The sequence below is a fragment of the Cydia pomonella genome, chromosome 1, assembly GCF_033807575.1.
Source record: "Cydia pomonella isolate Wapato2018A chromosome 1, ilCydPomo1, whole genome shotgun sequence".
Classification (NCBI taxonomy): domain Eukaryota; kingdom Metazoa; phylum Arthropoda; class Insecta; order Lepidoptera; family Tortricidae; genus Cydia; species Cydia pomonella.
Genome location: NC_084703.1, coordinates 7,530,210 through 7,551,422, shown reverse-complemented (window position 1 = coordinate 7,551,422; position 21,213 = coordinate 7,530,210). Strand labels below are relative to the sequence as shown.

Below are 21,213 nucleotides of genomic sequence, written 5' to 3'. Positions count from 1 at the left end.
GAGTGTAGTGTAGACTGTACGCCGCCTGTAATGGCTCCTCTACACGATGGCCCATCGTTGGCCAGTCTAAGAGACGCAGCTAAGCGGTGGAATGAGATAGCAATATCACTTGTTCCCTTTAACGCATAAATGCGTCCCTTGGACTGACCTACGCTGGGCCATCGTGTAGAGGAGCCATAAAGCCTGGGAGCCTACCGCAAAAACCGAAATTCGCAAATTGCGGGAATCTTTCTCTCTTACTCTGACGGATTTTTTGATTTTTCGCGGTAGGCCCCCTGTTTACATACGTGCCGCAACTTGCCAAGCGTCTGGGCCAAAGAATATAATACTCACTAGGAGGTCTGGGCTATAACCGCGAAAATCGAAGTACGTCAATTGCGGGCATTTTCCTCTGTCACTCTAATTACGTAAAGAGAAAGATCTCCGCAATCTGCGAATATCGGTTTTCGCGGTAGGCCCCCTGAGCACTTGTAAATTCGTACGTAAGTGTGACAGGGACACAACACGTCGAATGTGGTTCGCGGTAGGCACTCTGGGACGCAGTTATGCGTTAGAGGCAGCAAGCGATATTGCTATCTCATTCCACAGTCACAGTCGCTTATCTCCAAGCTATTTGAGATACATGTATAAAAATTACTACATTATACTGTCATGAATGTCAGAAAATTCAGTTGTCAAATATAAAGTACATATCGTTGAGCTGCATACAAACTAATTTTATTTTGAAATCGAAATAAATAACTATCATGATATAGCTCTTCGTTCGTTTAAGTTAAAGCCAATATTAAAACATGTTTATTTCTATGATTGTACTATTTATATTATTTTTCAGAGGAACAATATATTGCGAAGATGTACAAATTGAATTCTCGGAAGGTAAATAGTATAAAATCAATATTTCATTTTGTATGTTATTCTACTGTAATATATGTTGAGCCTGTTAAGATATGTTACCCTATTGTTATTTTATCTAGAAATGCCCAGTAAAATCTATAAATAACAATGTATTCTTAGATATATTTGACCCTGAAAGGATGCGCATATTCCCGCCAGTTAAATAAGGATGTGCAGCTTGCAATAGTAGTTTGAAGAGAGAATATATTCTAGGTCGATAAAATAGATTTGTGTAAGAATAAACATGAATTCTGATGATGCAATTTCTCTGTTCTGCCAAGTTTTCTAAGAATTTATTATGTTTTTGGAATTATTTTGCAGATGATTTTAAATGTACTCTGCCTGATGTAAAAAGTGATGATGACAAACTAAATGTAACAAGATTCAGATCCGACTTCTCCAAAGTATCTGAGGTATGACACATTTAAACTGTTTTGCCAATTTTACTAATTACTGAATTAACTAATGTATTTACTATTACTAACTCTGCATTTCAAATTGCCTTGTGTTTAAATAAAATGCTAGTTCATGTTTACATTTAACATTACTATTTACAAAAACTAACGAAGTATGTTTACTAACAATACATCAAATTACATTTTGAAATACTTTTTAGGTTAAATTTCCAGGTGTGATAGGTCCTCTGAATGAGAGACTAATTTGCAAGATCAAATGTATTGATGGCAACTGGGTTGGTCCTCTCTGCTCCAGCACTCCAGGTTGAATATCTGTCTTATAGTGCATGAATCAACTTTATATAATAATTATGTTAGTTTTCATTTTATTTTACTCAGCCTGTGCCACTATGTTAGATATCAATATTGCACTTACTACTACTAATAGTAAATGTATAAAATGTTACTTGTAAGTAAACTACAACTGAATAGGATTATGGAATATAATCAACAAACCACTAAGTTGTCATGTTCTTCATATCATTTATTCAGCATGCTTATTTTTACAGATGGCCGGTTTCAGCCAATTCTCCGTGAATGTGTTTACCGCAATGACCACCCCTTGCTGGCCATTTCTTTTAGAAACACCACCATTGAGGTAATTTCAGTTTATTTTATTATCATTTGTGACATGGCTATAATTGTTTATATAAGTTTATAAATTTTGTAAACTGAGAACATTCTCGAAAAAGGCACCAGTATACTCATGGCCCACAACCATGGTTTAATATGAGACCTGGAAAAGAAGTAAAAAATTAACAGAACATAGAGTAAAATAAATGAAATAAAATAAAAAGCCTTTTTATTTCCGAGTAACAGAACAAAAAATATAAAATATTTGCAACTTAATGTAGGATTTAAATTTAATCTAGTATAAAATTACATCCGAACCATCTAAGAGGTACAGGCAAAAAATAAAGTAAGGTACAGGCCTGTTCATGTGTTTTCCATTTTTTGCGGTCTTGTGCCTTGGAACATAGAGTAAATGTATGTATATATTCACATAGATTTGCTTTTACTGATTTGCAGACTTTGTAAATATTTCAAAATGACAGAGAATTTCACAAATTTTCTTTTAAGTCCTTTAAAGTTTCCACAAGTTCTCAAGAAATGTCTCTACAAATCCTTCTGCAACTTGCACATCTGTAATTGTGTCTATTAAAACCATTACTGAATCTGCTTACATTATTAAGTATTTTAGGCAATCTTTAACAGGAAATATGCCAATTTAAGTACTTTGCATATTGCACATTCTAGTAGCCACCAACATATTATATCTCCAGAAAGAAACGCACTTCCCCCACGGCGCCACCATAGTAGCTCGATGTCGCAACTTCGGGCTGTACAAGATAAAGGGGGATGGCATGCTGCGCTGCGAAAACGGTGACTGGGCGCCGCGCTTCCCGGAGTGCGTGCCCACTACGCTTATCACCAACTTCACAAGTACGTACTTTTGTCTATATTAGTAGTTTTATTTTTGGACTTACTGCTTATTCATATTCATAATAATAGTGGACGCTTCTATATAGAAGCGTCCACCATCTTTCTGCCTCTTACAATATTTTCATCATTTGATGAAGCAAACGAACATAATATTGTGAAGTTCCTTGTCCAGAATTCCAGATATAAGATATCTAATGTCTGATAGCATGATGAAAATTATCTATAATATACATACCTAAATTCTTATTAAAATAAAAATAATTTTTTGTGGTGTAACAATTATATTTCAATAGTAATCAGGTTCTTTTAACTATAGAATATACTTGTAACATTTGTAACATTATGCATTATATGTATTACATTGATTATTACAATGATCTTCATTCTCACGAGTTATTGCATACATACAGTAGTCAGAACATAAATAATTAGACTTAGGGCCTGTTTCACAATGTCCAAATAAAGCCCTGAAAAAAGCTTTATGCCACTTAACTGACAAATAAAGTTATCGTTGGCGTTTCAAATACGCTTAACTGGTAGATTTAATTAGCTATCCAATACTTTACTTGGACATTGTGGAACAGGCCTTTAATCATTAAATCGATCGAAGATCTAAAAACTGTTCAATGAATAGAACGGCTGCACTTGTTACATTTAAATTTACCGTGTACGGCTTTACTCATTTGCGGTTCCCGGTTTCGGAATCCCAAAAAGTGTAACGTACGGCGTGGTTCATAAGCGCACGCACTTGCAAGACTGAAAGAAATTAACCGCAGTGCGCGCTGACTGCTGAGCCTAACTATTGTGAACAGGTGACGCGCCCCCAACGATCCTGCACACGGTCGTCAGCGGCTCGGCGGTGGTGTCCGTGGCCGGCGAGTTGTTCGTGTACCCGGACAGCTCGCTGCGGCTCGACTGCGTGTCGAAGCGGGCGCTTGGAGACCCCGAGTGGGGCTGGACGCAGGCGCTCGGCCAGCACACACAAGGTGCGCGCTTGTATACTATCAGGGGATGAACCCGCAGTGTCAATCTGTCTGTCTGATATTTACAGTGAACTCCAATAAACAGGGCATGTGCTTAGCTTCCTGCAGTTCAAGCATGCTTTCTATCAAACGATATATGCGAATGAAAAGTTACCTTTACATAATATTATTTACCTACTTTTCGATTAGCGTTGTCGTTAACGTCATGACATTTGGCCACGCGGAACATTTGCGTGTTACGCGTGTACTGTGTTAGCGTTGCCTGTTCGCGCACATTCTTTCGAGCGTCCCATTGCCTTTATAGTAACTAAACGTGTGCGTTCCGAAAATTTCGCATTTTATTATTGCTCTCGATCTTTTATCTTGTATTGTTGTCCCATAGGCTGGTCCGAGGACGAGGGAGAGCGGGACACGCACTACCGGCTGTCGCTGACCAAGATGTCGGCGCGCCACAGCGACCAGTACATCTGCGCGTCGCCCGCCGGACACACCAACACCGTGCAGGTTAAAGTTGTTAGTGAGTTTGCTCGATTATAATGTTATTTCTCAATTAATAAAAATATTCTCTTTTAAACCATCGTAGGTATATGCCGATGCCAACAAAAAAAAACTTTTATGTTTGTAATATAATCGATAGAGCAAGCGCGAATCTTCTCCGTTTCAGCGGGCGAAAATGCTTTCGTATGGCCGGTTATCCGGCTGTTCTTCTCTACAGGTCGCATTTCTCAATGGATTCTCATTAAATTGTGTATGCATGTATGATAAATATATGAATTTCTATGTCGATTCAATGTCTGAAATAGTACATTGTGCAACGAGGGGGGTAAGTGAAATATTTTGCAAAATTTTACAACATTCTTATACCCCGAGGGTACATTATTTATACTTCGCCAATTGCCATTTTTTGACAGGTTTAGGCATCGAAGGCCCATCATATATTCAGCCACGAAGCCACGATTGAAAATTGTGTAAAAATATTTTAAACGGCTAGTCAATTATTCAACTTAAATATTTTTAAAAATAACATTGTAAATACAATGCGTATTTAAAGACTTCAGTATTTTAAAAATAAAACTCATATACTTTGACTTTAAACAAGTATTTCCCGCTGCACTGCATAAGTGCGATGAAAATGTTTTAAAATGGTGGAACCATGGAGTTCGCAAAGTCCTAAAGCCCTAGTGGCTTTAGGACTTTGATCTAGTTAGAGAGACATTGATTCACAATGCTGGCATCTAGGTTAATCTTCTCGGCCTTGATGTACTCTGGTGGCCAGACCAGAGTTTCGGATTCATCCGCGAACGTAGTTTTCAAAATCTTTTAAAATAAAAGCCGTAACTTTAATTGTTTCTTAAAAGAGTAATACCTAAATATCACAGCAGCTTCAATAGTAGGAGCAAAATGACATATTTACGGCGTACATTAAATCCTGAATGAAGTGAAAGATTCTAAAATAGAGCCTGAACGAAGTGAAGTGATTCAAGTGTTAACGCCTAAGTCGAAGATAATTTTGCTACCATATGACACATACTACTTTTCACACCACCTATGAGGAAGTTATTATATTCCAAAATATTATAAAATCTAAAAAAAGACGATCCTAGAATCAATGTCTATTATTAGGATTACCTTTCGACACACTATTAAATCTTATGTGTATATTTTTCCAGGCGTCATATGCCCACCGTTGAAGATCTCATCGCCGCGCGTACGTCAGTTCGCTCAGGGAACAAGACTCGGGCATTCGGTGCATTTTAGCTGCCAGCCGGGCTTCCATCTTAATGGGTCGGCTGTTCTCATCTGCGGGGCCGACGGTAAAAATATCTATATCTGGCGCCATTTCTGATTCAGTGATTAGAAAAAGCAATTATACTATTTTAATTTTCTCCCAACATTTTGTTTCAAAACAGCCAAATGAATACCGATTTTTAACAATTTGTACCTAACGCACAAGGTTGCCTACACAAGGTCTGCCCACGAATAACAGATTTTTGGTAATTTGTTTTAACTGTTTCATTATACAAAACCTAACTAAAGCAACCTCTTGATTTCCAGGAAATTGGTCATCCCTACCCCCGACGTGCGTCGAAACCTTCTGCCCTATGCTCAACACCCTCGGGCCTCACCTGAGCGTCGTCGAGTACAACTCCTCGTACGGCGGCCGGGCCGTATTCCAGTGCGCGTGGGGTTACAGGCTAGTCGGCCCCCCGGGCCTCGAGTGCGAGCAGGACGGCGTATGGAGCGGCGACACGCCGCGCTGCACCCGTAAGTGAGACATACATAGTTACTAGATATAAATAGTAGTACGGCGGCCGAGCCGTATTCCAGTGCGCGTGGGGTTAGAGGCTAGTCGGCCCCCCCGAGCCTCGAGTGCGAGCAGAACGGCGTATGGAGCGGCGACGCCCCTCGCTACGAGCGTGAATGAGACACACATAGTGACTCGTATAACTCAGCGGCCGGGCCGTGTTCCAGTATGCAAAGGACTGCATTGCACTGTAACTGTAACTACCCAACTGTTTACTACTGTACTATATACTACTCGCGCATCTACGTCTTAGGCCTGGGAAGGCTGCTGGGCACCACCAGTCTGTTACCGATTGCTATAATATTTTTTTTCTTTTCCAGCTATATACTGCCCAGACCCGATAGTGCCAGCGAACGGTCGTCTGCTCACGCAGTCCTCCGCAAAACACGGAAAATACCCAGTCGGCGACCTCGTCATATACTCATGCGAAGACCAGTACCAAATGGTCGGGGAATCCTCCATAGTTTGTACGGAGAACGGGTTCTGGTCGCATCCTCCGCCGTTCTGCCTGCAGCCCTCGGAGATTAGGAAGACGGACACTATTTATATTGAGAACACTACGCTCGTGCATGTTGAGGAGTAAGATATGTTGTGTGCAGTTATGTATGTAGGCGTTCGGTATTCCGGCGTTCGCCAATCCGGCAATTAGTGTCTCACGAGTCACGCGCTCTTCCGCCGGATAACAGAGTGGTTGCATTTCATATAAAGAATTTATTTTCTATGGAGAATGTTTCTGGTGCCGGATTACCGAGCGCCTACTGTAGTTGTAGGGGTGCAATAGTGCTAAAGTAAAAGAATTTTGTGTAGCTCGGTAAGAGGGATACTTAAACGTGTTAAGGAGAGGGGAGGGCGTGTCATTTTGTGAGGGTAATCAAGATCAGCTGCAGAGATTGTGACTTGAGTGTATGTGTATTAAATTAAGAATGTGTGTGTGTTGTGTGTGTCTGGATCTGTGGATATTGGACATTGTAATTTTCTCATTTTACTATGTAACTTTTATGTCGGGGTAGCGGTCGTCATAAATAGTCCCAATATTACGCTAATAAAGTAAAATAAAGTTTATAATTATGTGGCCCGTCAGGTTGATTACCTCCAACATCAAATACTCAATCAATAAATAATAATAAACGAAATTAAAGCCCCATTTAAATTAAGATTATTGATGAACCAAGAATAAGTAAAATAAAATGTTTAATATTTAGATTAACTTCATATTTCACGGTAAGACAGGTCCATAACCCCCGACGCAAAAAGAGGGGTGTTATATGTATGCTTGACGCTAATGTCTGTCTGTCTGTGGCATCGTAGCTCTCAAACAGATGGAACGATTTCGATGCGTTTTTTTTTACGCGAAAGCGAGTTTCCAAGCGGTGGTTCTTAGATATGTTTGATAGAAAGCGATTCAGCATTTTGATGAAAATCAGTTCTTTTCCAAAATGATGTGAGGCATTTTTGGCATAAAATAGTACATTACGATACAAGTGCGAAAAATAGGAAATTCGAAACGAGTGGCGATAAATTAAAACACGACCGAAGGGAGTGTTTTAAATCGACACGAGTTGCGAATTACCTATTCGCACATGTATCGTACAACGTTTTACAGTACATATGGCCCTTTAAATGTTCGACACAGTAACGTAATATGCTACTTCTCGCACTAGTGCTATAAAGTAGCCCCATATGTACTGTAAAGACTTTTTTTGTCACTATGCGCAGGGGTTTTTATTAATGTTTAACTCGATAGGTAGGTATACTTAAGCACTGTTGTATCCGTACTCTCTGATAGTAGATAATAGTCAAATAAGCCAAAGATGTATTGCTGTTTACGTGCTATGTTGTTGATTGTATTAGTTGTAGTTGTTGGCCATGTTATTATTTATTAATTAAAATCATGTGTTATGAAATTGAGACTGTTTTAGATATACATACCTCCTGACTACAGTTTGACTTAATTATAACCTACATAAAATATTTCGACGAATTGAGAATCTCCTCCTAATTATGAAGACGGTTAAAAAGGCCTGTTGTATTCGCGTTTATCATTAAAATAAAGCATAAGTTCGTCACTTCCTGACACTGGATAGCAGGCGACCTTCATTATCGCTCGACTAATAGGTACAATAAACAAAAAATATCTGCCCTTTACATTCGTTTTGTCTTGATAAGGAAAAACGGTGATTTTTAAATAAAAAAAATATTATTTTTAATATTAGAGGGCATCTTACATAGATCGACCTAGCCCCACTAAGTAAAGCTTGAACTATGGGCACATGGGTAATACTAGGCGACGATATACACATACTTATATAGATAAATACATACTGATATTAGAACACATCCATGACTCGGGAACAAATATCTGTGTTCGTCACACAAATAAAGGCTCTTACCGGGATTCGAACCCAGAACCATCGGCTTCATAGGCAGGGTCACTACCAGACCGGTCGTCAAATGTGTTTGTCCAAAATTACATTAAAATTCGTTGTTACATTTTTCAGTTACTTAATTTGTTTGTATGTTTTAACATCCTTAGGCCCATTAAAGGATTAATGTATACAATTCGGCAAAAGCAGAGGCCCAGCACAACCGAGCTCACACGATGGTGAAAGTGACCGTTCCCTCCTGTTGCGAATGCACCTTTTTACTGTATAAAACTATAAAGCAGTAGCTCAACGTAGCCGCCGGGCTCGGCGGAGGCTTTTTTTTTATACTACGTCGCTGGCAAACAAGCATACGGCCCGTCTGATGGGCAGCAGTCTCCGTAGCCTATGTACGCCTGCAACTCCGGAGGAGTTAAATGCGCGTTGCCAACCCTAAACCCGCCCCCCCCCCCCACCCCTCGTTGAGCTCTGGCAACCTTACTCACCGGCAGGAACACAACACTATGAGTAGGGTCTAGTGTTATTTGGCTGCTGTTTTCTTTTTTCTAAATCACTTAATCACTTCTGCTTTTTCTATATATTAGTTCACTACGGATAGAAGTTTAATTTGAGTCTACACCTTCCTCTTATAGGTAGAGTATTTGATCACTCCGTCAAATCCCAGTAACAAAACAATGTTACAATTACAATAATAAAACATCTTTGGTAACCCACAGATAACTCACAACCGGCTTCATGACTAAAACATCCTTGAGTGCTAGAACTGAAGAGGAGGGTAAGTTAAATAAACACATTTTGATATAGAGGCAGCAATATTTATTATCGAGTAAAGGCACAAATTTAATTGAATACGCAGATCTATGGGTACAATTTTGACAATTTGTTATCAATACTATTGTATTACAAAGTATGTAGATATAATATATTAGCTAAGTCATTTAAGTAGATGATAAATGAGATCATTAACAGTAACGGGCATAATGAATAATAACTGTAGAACCACTCAATTATAGTCAATACTACAACTATGGTCTAACTAATTATAATAGAATGAATACCTACCAATGTTTGCACATACTTATAGGGACCGTGCGCGTTGGAGTGTCTGCCATCTTGTGGCCTGAATCGGAACCATAAACATGTACATTTACACGTCACGTGTTTTCTTGTGCATAGTAGGGTCTGGCATCTCGTGGCCTGAATCGGAACCATAAACTTTACGTTGACACTTCACGCCAAAGCAAGCGGTACTCTCTACAGTTCACGTACGTTTTCTTGGGTCTGCCATCTTCGATTGGAAGCTTAAACTTGACATTTACACTTCGTGTTAGTAAACAATGGCTCCTGTGCTGCGCCCTACATTCATGCACGCTCCCTGTAGCCACACCTGTACGAAGATTAATTTTGGACCAATGATTGCTGCCATTTGGACTAAAGTTAGGTGGTTTTACGGAACACAACACATATTATTTCCTCCAAGTATTGGGAGACAAATTGACACAACCATAATGAAACTTAGAACTTGCATGTAATGTGGGGATGTATGTAAATCCAGCTATACCTCCGGATTTATTAGGAAGGTTGTAAACATTACCTATAGAAAAGCTAAATTTAAGCCTAGCCCACAGTTTGCCGGAGAGAAAAGTCGAGCTATCAATTAAATATATAAAGTAGTACAATCTGTACAATGTAACACAAATATGATGACATATGATGATTGGCAAGGGAGTGAAACTTTACAAAGGTTATAAACTAACATAGACGTCTTTAGCTGTCGCGGACCATGAACCCCTGGGCTACTCCGTTACGGCGGAACCAGTCCCAATTTCACGACGTAGTACATGACATCTACTTCAGTTCATAATTTACATCTACTTAGTTAGGTCATATGTTCTGTCACAAAGGTTTTGACTGATAATATAAAGCTTTTAATAAAAAAAAGTTTGCCATGATTTAAAAGCTTGTTATAAAGTTTTTATTTACTACTTATTTACTTTGGGATTTTCGTTAGACGCGAATACGCGGCTGGATTGTGAAAATTTAAACTTCACAAAAGGGAGTAAAAATGAGTGTCACATTAATAGAATAGGTACAGTTGTTTATTTATATGAACTTACTTTATTAGAACGTTATTTTGTCACCAGTATTTAGTTCTCTGACAAGTCTTTACTTCAGCTAATACCTTTCAAACTTAGGTCACTTTTCAGTGACACGCTAATTTTTGACTGCCATCCGACTAGGTTTGGTAAAATAGGTACAGTTGCAATTTTGGCTCTACCAACACACATGAATTATATATTTTAAGAAAGATAAAAGATCCAGCTTTTGTTTTATGTAAGATTCAACCATGTAATAAAGATAAATAAATAAATAGGGATCAAAATCACCTTGAACACTTCGCGTATTTTTGCATGTTTTTTCATAACATTTTTCCGAAGATTATATAGAATTATACAAATTGACTCAGGAAATTACGTTAATGTATATTGTAAGTTATTCAACATTAGACTGATAAGCTTTCAACATAATATATATATATATATATATATATATATATATATATATATATATATAGCTTTTTTATCAGTTAAAACCTTTTTGACAGAACTTATGACCTGACTAAGTATAGTGTGACTACTTTAAAAAACATATGAAAATATTTGCTAAAATAATTTGACTTGTTCCCAAAGTTTTACAAAGGTTCTCTATTATCTTTCAAGAAGAAACAAGACTACGCAAAAGAGCAATTAAAACATACGCTGACCTGTTTTGATTGCTCTGTTGCGGACTAATAATATTAATTAATATAGCGAAAGATAGCAATATATACTATTTATGGCCATACACATTATGCATATCTTAGGTATATTTTAAGTAATTATATCAATATCTCAAGACCTAATAACGAGATAACGTAGGTTATAAAGAGATGTTGTATTTTGACACAATGTTTTCACTAAGTATTCCTATTCTTAGAGTAAATGTAATTAGAAAATCTCCGAACGGGCAACATCAAAAGTTAATCATTGTAGTAAACATGTCTTGCAATGGATTTACATATTAGAGTTAGACCAAGACAAGTCTAAATAACACTTGCACTGCGTGTGCTACGAGTATCAAAATCGTTGCAGACTTGTCTTGGTCCAACTCTAATAATGCTGCAGTATTTAAACAAACTAACCACAAGATAGTCGGAGGTGCCTCTTTAAAAAAAAAAATAACTTAATGTCTAGAAAAATAAATTAAAGAACATATATAGAGCTGTCTAGTAAAGTAACATATTTAACAGTGCACAATGCACAATCTGAACATAAGTAGATCGACAATATTATTCTAGAACGGCCATTTGATCAACAGTGACAACTATTACCTAATATAACATAGAGATGAACACCTTTGTTTAGGTTACGTATTATAACAGTGTCGAAACTTTAACCTTTTGACCGCCAAAGACGTCATATGACGGGCGCGGCTACAGCCCAATATCAACCTTCATGCGTACCGACAAGGTTCACGATTACGCGCCGCGTGCGATAGGAGGCGTGGCGTTCAAAAGGATAAAGAGCTATATGTACTGTAAAACGTTGTACGATTCACGTGCGAATAGTTCATTCGCAACTCGTGTCGATTTACAACAGTCCCTTCGGTGGCATTTTAATTTATCATTACTCGTTATGAATTTCCTATTGTCTGCATTTGTATCGGAAATAACTATTTCTATACACACGTCACACAACCAGTTTCATACACTCGAACATTTCTAATCTCTCTATTCGTCAGTCGGATAAAAACGTTAAAAACTTATCGTGCCAAAATTCGTGTATGTACTATATCCACTTACTGACCTTCAATAAAATAAAAGCAGGCGGGAATTAAGTTTTAGGAGAATGTAAATTTCAAGAACTTGGCGTGTTCCCAAAGAGTTCAAGGCATTACAAATGTTAATGTCGTACCAGCATCAAATATCGGCTCATATCACATCCATGTTTATGGTAACAAAGGTGTTACGATATATTTGGCCACTTTGGCCGTCAGACACTGACGCTAACTGCACATATCTAGGCCACATCTAGAACAATATAAACGTATATCATATAAAAATATAAAACCTAAGAATTAAAAACATAAGTACTTATTTACTATTAGATTACGTACTATATTATTCTCTACCAAACTCAATTTAAAGTCGCTCAGAAAAGGTAGGTACCTATAAACTATCAATTTACATTTAAATAATTTAGTAAAAAATTGTATTCATTTATATTGAACATGGAGTTCAAACAGAATAAGTTTTAGGTTTTTTCTTTGAGAAATATTTTGAAGGTCAGGAATGTGCGCATACGACAAATGCTTTTGACCCCTGTCCTTCATGACAAATTATCGACTTGAATGCCTAGTTCACTACGTTATCAATATAGGATTTATATTTTTTTAACAAGTAAAATATATGCCACATTATATCTCAGCAGTTTTATGCAATGCAAATAAATATATTCGACTGAATTTTCGCAACCTCTTTATTAGCCTATTTAGACAGCCTGGATAAAAATATAATCTAACAACCGGGGAAGTAGCGTAAGTTTGTTAATGTACAGTCACGCTCCATGATTGCTGAGCCATCAAGGGTTCCAGCTAAATTAGATTCCATAGCGTATGTTTCGAACAACCAAATTAGCTAGTACCTATCCTAAATGGCTCAAGTCACAGAGCGTGACTGTGTACAAGCGCAAGTTTGTCACGAATGTAGCCGCCGCCATACAATCGGTCATATTTTGAAACGACTTGCTGCATTGACATGAAACTTAGCATGGATATTCAAGTAACATATATAACTACGTTCGTTCGTTTCGAGGAATTGTAATACAAAGGAAATAGAGCGAGTAAACGTTTTAATACTTACAAAAAAAATGACACACTCTTTGATATAAATAAATAAATTAGGTATAGTTGGTCAAACCAATTTGTCAGTAAATAAGAACAATAAAAACTATACTCATCCTTTTCTTTTGGATGCTAGTACTAGTGTAAGACAAAGATAGTATGACTCCCTCTGTCTATGTTTGAAATGAGATAGCCCTTTGACAAACTATAATATGTTACTTGAATGTTCATGACAAGTTTCAGGTCATTGCAGCTTGATTTAAAATAAGAGCGGAACTTAGATTGTATGGGAGCGGCGTGTTGGCGGAGTGTTCGTGAGACTTCCACCATCCTTTCCATTTCCACAAAGGAGCGTAGTTCCGTTAACATTCATGTGTGGTTACCATTTTGAATGTTGATGCAAGTTTGATATGCATTGCATGCAATGCATACGAGATTGCGTTTAAATACAGTCGACTTTATTGTATTCTAATCAGTCTTACATTAGGCACCGAATATTCTAACAAGCACTAGAGAAAAAGATTTACTTATAAATTACAAAATAAAAACCATAAGATTGTGTAAACAGACAACTAAAAACTACAATGTTTGTACAAAAATATAGTACCTAAGAGCTAAAGAAATGGGAAACGGTTTGCTTATTTTGGAGTATAATATACCCATTTGCATGTAATATTATACATATACATATTACGTTTTTACTCTGACCTCGAAACATTACATTGGAATTTGTTGATATTTATTCAGGTTTAAAATACCACTTGTTGAGTCAAATACATTTAATTCCAAAGCCAACCACTTGTAAGACAATAAGGGAGTAATAGGCAGAAAATAACGGTTTTTTTTAAATAGGTACTTATACAGTCTACCTATAATTTTTTTAAGGACGAGTATACCTGGAAGCTTGTCGTTTTTAAATAGAATACTCGCTTTACGTTCTTCTTATTTGCCAAGTTAAGAATAATTTTGACATTTCAAACTAAAATACTGAACACTTCATTGGCTGACTATTCTATCTATTTGCTCAAGTAACTTCGTAATAAGAATAGAAGTAGTTTCAAGTTGAAATTAGAGAAACCGATTTCACCAGAGCCCCTAGTGTAAATTTATTCGATTTCGAAACGTGACGTACGCGTTTGCGTTAACGTGGGCGATGACTCGCGAATGCGACGCGGCGCGGCGGCCCAACGGCATTCGGAGATCGCCCACATAGGACACTTCCATAGGTATCAAAGGATTGAATTCACCCGCGCCGCGCCGCTTCGCGTTTGCGAGTTATTCGCTCAGGTAAGACACTGCCCAAGTCTCATTTTGTATGGGATTTAGACAGCGCGCCAAGCGGAACGTTTTGGAAACTCAAAATCCCATACAAAATGAGACTTAACACGTTACGCCATCGAATAAATGTACACTAGGGGTACTGAACCCTTCTTAAAGAAATACGTCTAAAACGCATCTTATCGCGGGATAGCGTTTTAACCGTGAAAAAGTGTAACAAGTTGTAGGGACTTGTGTAAAATGGCTCATTACGTGGGAACCGTTTTATTATGCCAGTTCTACTGTATTTAAATCAGCGTCTCATAAGATTGGCAAAACAATGTCGTGACCCATCTTTAAACTAAGAAATATCATTGTCCGTTCATTATATAGCCTCATTAAATTTGTTTACAAAGTTTTACTTATAATGAAAGACTTGACATTGGAAGTAATCTACATTACGTCAACGTCTGTAAATGCCGGGTACACATTTATGGTCAAATAAAATAATGTTCTCATACGGCTTGAACACGTGTTTCATTTGTAGCGACATTTTAACTGTAAAGCTCCATCGCTACAGTATTACTTCGGAACCGAATACTCCTTGTGTTAGGTTCCTACATATGTACAAATACATAATATTTATTACAGAATGTACCTACTAAAAAGTTGGCGCCTTTTTTATAAATACATAGCTAGGTTTGACGAATTTGCTCATTCCATCAAGATACATCAGGTCATATGAGAACGGTAACATTAAGTAGGTGGGTTATTTTTTATTTTATGAATAAAGTCTTAGGCAGTAATATTATTTTTAATCTACATAAAATATTTTTAAGTAGGACATTTTATACGCAACCTAAAATATATTGCTGTTCAAGGCACTCACGTTCACTTTGGCTCAAATTGGCAATGTCTACGAGTATGCGCATAAACATCACACCGTCTGGTGGCCCTTGATTACATTAGTAGTTTAACAGCTGACAGCATGAATAAATTACAAATAGTATGAACATTCAGGCTCACGAAATTTCATACTATTGCCATGACGTGCGTTGTCACCGCTTTTAGACCCCCACCCGTCCCACCGCGAAATCCGCACAGTATTTTAGAAAATGCATTATACTGCTTATGGTATTAAGTCCGGCTTATGTACGTTAAGGTTTTCATTAGTGAAGTAATGGTTCAATAAATAGTTTTTAGCTACCTATATTAAAAATGTGCTAAACCATCGCTATTATTGGCCACTTTCCAATAACTGACCACCTTATACTTAGTAAAAAGGATTTTGTTTAATATTCACACAATCCAAGTCAATTTTCAGAACTAATGTAATCTATAAATATATAGAATTCTTACTTTAACCATTTTAGTTTAAGGTGGCCACTTAGCTAGGTATCGGACGGTGGCCAGTAATAGACGATTTACCCTATATTCTGGTAAAAACCTCCGTACAGGAATATTTCTCTATTTTTGCATTAATATTATTAGCAAGGTATTTCATCGATGCAGTGCCTAGTTCTATTATGTAGATTATAAATTTCAAGTCCAGCATCTGACCATTACAAAGGGTCGTAATCGACCACAAGTTCATGTGCCACAATAATAGTAACAAATGGCACTCGGAACTAAACAAGTAAACATCCATGCCAAATGTCAAGTGCACAATTGCAAACACTATCAATACTCTCATACACATTTAAACTCAATTTTATCTCTCAACCGTTCTTAACAAAGCTCAAATTCCAATAACAGAATAAGCTTGTTGAGAAAATGATACACGTGTCATCACCAAGAATAATGGACAAGTTAAGAGCACCTTGAGTACCTTTCATTAAGGTTCATTTTAATGTGTCTAGTACTTGAGAAAAATTGCAACCTTCAAGCCATAATGCAACAGCCAACCGCCAATTTCAATACATAATGCTGAAGATATATGAGATTTCAATTTTAGCTTTGATTTTAAACTCGTTACTCCTCCATTTTTGACATACATATTATAATAATTTAGGACAAATGGTATGAGGCCAATACACAATTTTTAATTAATTTATAACAAAAAACAAACAGAATTTCGGCTTATTGTGCGCATGTGCGCTGTGATAGATGCTGGTATACAAATTGATTATTTTATACCTATATAATGCCTAAGCCCTAGTAAGCAAATAGCCTCTTGGTATCAACTGAGCCAATAATAGACAAAATTCATCAAAACTAGTGCAGATGCAAAGCCTTTTGCTTTGCATCCTTTTTGACTCTTATCTCTCTATTGACAACTAGCAATACGATCCCGTTTGGTAATACCACGCGTTTTTTAGGCCTCTAAAGGCCTTGAAACAAAACGAATGCATTATAGATCACTGCCGGTGCCGGGTAAGTCGGTGCAACGAATTCAATCGATCAAATGCCGCAATGTAATGGCTCCTCTACACGATGGCAGCGTAGGCCAGTCCAAGGGACGCATTTATGCGTTAGAGGGAGCAAGTAATATTGCTATCTCATTCCACCGCATAGCTGCGTCCCTTAGGCTGGCCTACGCTGGGCCATCGTGTAGAGGAGCCCTAACACAAATCGCATGCAATTGGCGAGGTTTGCCCTTAATACTTCCAAGAAAAGCTATTCAGCAATTGTGTACCTTAAAGGCGGTTGCATGTTACATGATAGTAGAATGTATAATATTAGTTTGTTATCAAATGCATAAGTGTTCAGTGTCGCATCAAGAACTAGAATGGCTAGAATTAGTACAAGGCGACTCTAAAGAGCTGACATAGCATTAATAAGGAAATGCACTGGATTAAATGCATATTGCATACAAATGAATGTTAATAAAGTGTTTTTACAAGCTTAACATTAAGTTTATAACCACTGCTACATTTAATTAATAGACATGTATGAAGAAAATACATTAAGTCTACCCTAAAAGTTTGTCCTATTACACAATTAATTGTTTTTTGTAAAACGTTGTTGTCAGTTATTTACAAATGCAATTATTGTGCCCAAATATGTATAATATCAATATACATGATGGAAAGAAATAATGGGCCCTTGAGGGAAAGTGCCTTAAAACATTAAGTTAGCTCATTTACCTAAAATAAACATAACTTGTAGCGTTCCATGCCTGTTTAAGGGGCATGGCACACTGCGTCCGATTCTCGAGTCGTAAAACTGCATTCGCTTGTCTAAAAATATTTTTGTGTACTAAATATTCGATTTTATGGATGTTTTATATGGTTTCCTCTGGAAATATTTATGTATACGGATTATACGGACGATAAAATGGCAAAAATATGTATACACCTTGGGTATGGGCTATAACAGGGGTTCCCAAAGTGTGCGCCGCGGCGCCCTGGTGCGCCGTAGAAAGTAAAGAGGGGCGCCGTGAGTTCTATCATTATCCGAAACCACAAATATTCGCGGGTACCTATTTGAGCGCTCGCATCGGTAAATAATATAGCGTCGTGTCACTCTTTTTCGACCGTGATTTTAAATGTACAAACAAGGGCGCCGTTGCAAAATACTAAACTTGTAACTGCGCCGCATGTTGAAAAAGATTGGGAACCCCTGCGCTATAAGGTTGTGTATACATATTTTTGGGTTGTTATTATTGATATTTTCAGACGTGATTGTACGACAGATGAATGTAAGACCTAATTTTCTTGGAGAAATTTTTACATTATCTATATGAAATTATAGTGAGTGTTTACTTTTTAGAATTTTCGTCATTTCGATTTCCACGCAAGACAAGCGAATTAGGTTTTATTTTAAATGCAGTTTTGCTTCTTTTTAAAAGTAAAAGAATGTTTCACGCCCACGGCCCAGTATTTTTTCACACTGTATACATCTTGCCACATACTCAGTTTCATCATTGTGCTCTATGATTTTTCTATTTCCAACATATTATTGAAATTGCATAATTATGACCATTTAGCTGCCATTAACAATGAACCAGTCTAGTCACAAAAATTCAGTTTATCAGCAGATCAAATTACACTTAAGCATTAAATTACAGGTACTATGACTCCAAAAGCATACATGTCAATAAAGACAGGCACATGTTCAGTTCACAAAAGACATCCATTTAAACAAATAAAACATGAAGACAAAACACTGGAATGAAATAAAAACTGAAGTCCATACATAAATCTGTAGATATAAAACACAAAGAGTACCAAATTTTGCTCATTGATCACTAAAAGCTTGCCTAACACTGCACTATATTCACTTACACACCTTGATAGATGTATTCCTGATCACCCAAAATCCAATGGAATAAGGCGGCATTGAAATATGATTACCATACTTTATGTGGATTGGCTCTAGTTCTGGCATAGAAGACTCATAATACAATGGCCATCCATTTAACAAAATTGTCTTAGATTGTCTGTTGTTTGATGGAGCATGAATAATATACTCATCAATAGACAAATTATCTCCATGCAAAGCAGTTCCATTTAGAAGAAATTTCGCTTTAGCCATTTCCAAATTTACAGCAAAAATAGTCACTGCTGTTGTGTCATTGGTATATTTTCTGTTTGTACAGTGAGCATACATTCGCTGGAAGCGTGAGCACTTACAGTTTACTTGTAACACCTTGTTACCAACTAGTCTCTTGTATATGACACTTACCCACCAATCCGGGAGTGGGTTTAACTGTTTATCTACTAGACTGTAGTTGCCTCCGAAGAAACTTTGTCTTACAACTGTAGTGACATTGTAGGTGGCTGCCAGGCCCAGCTTGTCTAACCATAGCGGGCTACCTGCATAAGAGTCTGATAAACCTGGGGCGCCTCCTCCATATGAGCTACTTGTCTCAGTCAACCACATTGGTATATTTTTATACTGTGTTGTGTGGTCATGCATAGTTTTTAGTTGGCTTTTTAGTAAATCAAATGTGTCAGGATTCCAAAAGTCTTCCAACTTTGCTGTTCTGCTGTTTAAATAATATTGATGCCAAGACCTAGCATTTATGTAGTCAGAACCATTTGAAAGGAAATCAACCATGTAGCGCAGACATTCCGGTCGGCTCTCCTGAGGTCTTGTAGTATCAGGGCCAACTAGCATAGAGTGCTTGTAGCGGTAATGATTAAGAAGTTTACGGAGATGTTTGAAATCTTGAGCTAAGGCTTGAGGGGTGATACTTATGTTAAAAACATGATGAAAGGAATTAGGTTCATTCCCTAGCTGCCAATCTATGTGGTGGTATTTTTGTTTGGAGTATTCTAGTAGTTCAATAGCGTTTTGATCGTACCAACCACTTTCGTTGCGTAGTAATACATTTAGAGTAAACAGAAGCCTCATTTTCGTTGCCTTGCAAAACTCGTTGATTTCAGTCCATTTCTTGCCAGTCATTATGAAGAAGGGATGGGGCTTGCCGCATAAGATATGGATTGAAGAGCAGACTGATTTGGAGTAGTTTTTGGGGCACGGTAGATCGCAAGATGTCGCAGGGATGGCATCCTCTTTGCTGAATATCAGTCGGTCGGACATGGTGCCGCCGAGGCGAAGCCGCGCGGGCGCCAACGCCGCCGCTAGCTTTCTAAACCTCGGCTTTGTAAAGTCTATTGTGTCATATTTCTCGATTTCTGATGTGTCGATGCCTACGCTCAGGAACTCGTTGGAAACAACCGCTCTCACCGACTGCTCGTCCAGGGTGACGTAGCATTTCTCGTGCGCATTCAGGTTGTAGAATAACACTAAAAGACCCACGTTGCAACATGTTACAAACATACAAACAGCAATCAAGCGTCTATTCGACAGCATTTTGGAAACTTTATACACCGATTATCAAAAATAACGTGTGTTAATTCACACAATGTCCTTTAACATTTTGTTATTTATTATTGGGATACAACGTACTAGTTACGTAGTGGCTTGCTGGCGCCTACTTGGCTGCGCTGCAGTGCTGAAAGCACCGACCGACCGACCCGAAGCTCCGAAAGTTTCGACAATACGAAGTGCTATGAATGACTGCTGTGCTTGTCGCGTCGCGAAAGCGGATGACAGTGACATTGACATGACACTACGGGGATACCAGAACTAAAAAAGTAGTTTTATTGGCCTATAAAACTACTTTTTTTGTATAGGCGTCTCCTTGTCTGTAATTTTCTGTACAAAACAGTCTGCCGATTCTTGCGGGGGAGGGCACGTCAAATGTATGACTATTTGTATTTGTACGTAACGTAGAAATAGCCATGTCAAGCCGAGGTTTTCGACAGAGGGGCTCTTAAAGGCGTCTCCAGTTGTTTACTCCTCCAAGATGTAGCCGGTCATACAAGTTTGTCAGTACAAAAAGGCGCGAATTTCCTACATTTTTTTATATTTGTCCCTTTTTCTACTGACGAAAATAGCTCGACAGACTATAATTATTTTATACTATAGACCAAAGAGTAGTATCATATATAGGTGCTATTCTATTGACTGACAAGCCATTTCCGTCAGCAGATAAAAGCGCAAATTTAAAAATGTAGGCGCGGAAGGGTTATTGTGGCAATAAAAAAATGAATTTCGCGCCTTTGACCGGATATTACTCCTCGAATTTAATCCTATTATTTTTTTAAATGGCTGGTTCGCAATTACAATTGTTTAAAAAAACAGTTAAAATAAAGTTTGATTTT

General features: G+C 37.7%; 2 protein-coding genes across 2 annotated transcripts; one reads left to right on the top strand and one right to left on the bottom strand.

Moving 5' to 3' along the window:
• The first annotated feature begins 661 nt into the window (after positions 1 to 661).
• Positions 662 to 7,984, top strand: LOC133526379 (locomotion-related protein Hikaru genki). The gene is made up of 10 exons (XM_061863026.1): positions 662 to 876; positions 1,216 to 1,307; positions 1,511 to 1,613; positions 1,859 to 1,947; positions 2,633 to 2,792; positions 3,605 to 3,778; positions 4,158 to 4,292; positions 5,446 to 5,589; positions 5,831 to 6,040; positions 6,401 to 7,984. Exons 1-10 carry the CDS (start codon positions 792 to 794, stop codon positions 6,661 to 6,663), a joined length of 1,455 nt encoding a protein of 484 aa, XP_061719010.1. The 5' UTR covers positions 662 to 791; the 3' UTR covers positions 6,664 to 7,984.
• A 1,270-nt stretch (positions 7,985 to 9,254) lies between these two features.
• LOC133527358 (heparanase-like) lies at positions 9,255 to 21,213 on the bottom strand. The gene has a single exon (XM_061864348.1). The coding sequence runs from the start codon at positions 20,357 to 20,359 to the stop codon at positions 18,818 to 18,820; it is 1,542 nt and encodes a 513-aa protein (XP_061720332.1). The 5' UTR covers positions 20,360 to 21,213; the 3' UTR covers positions 9,255 to 18,817.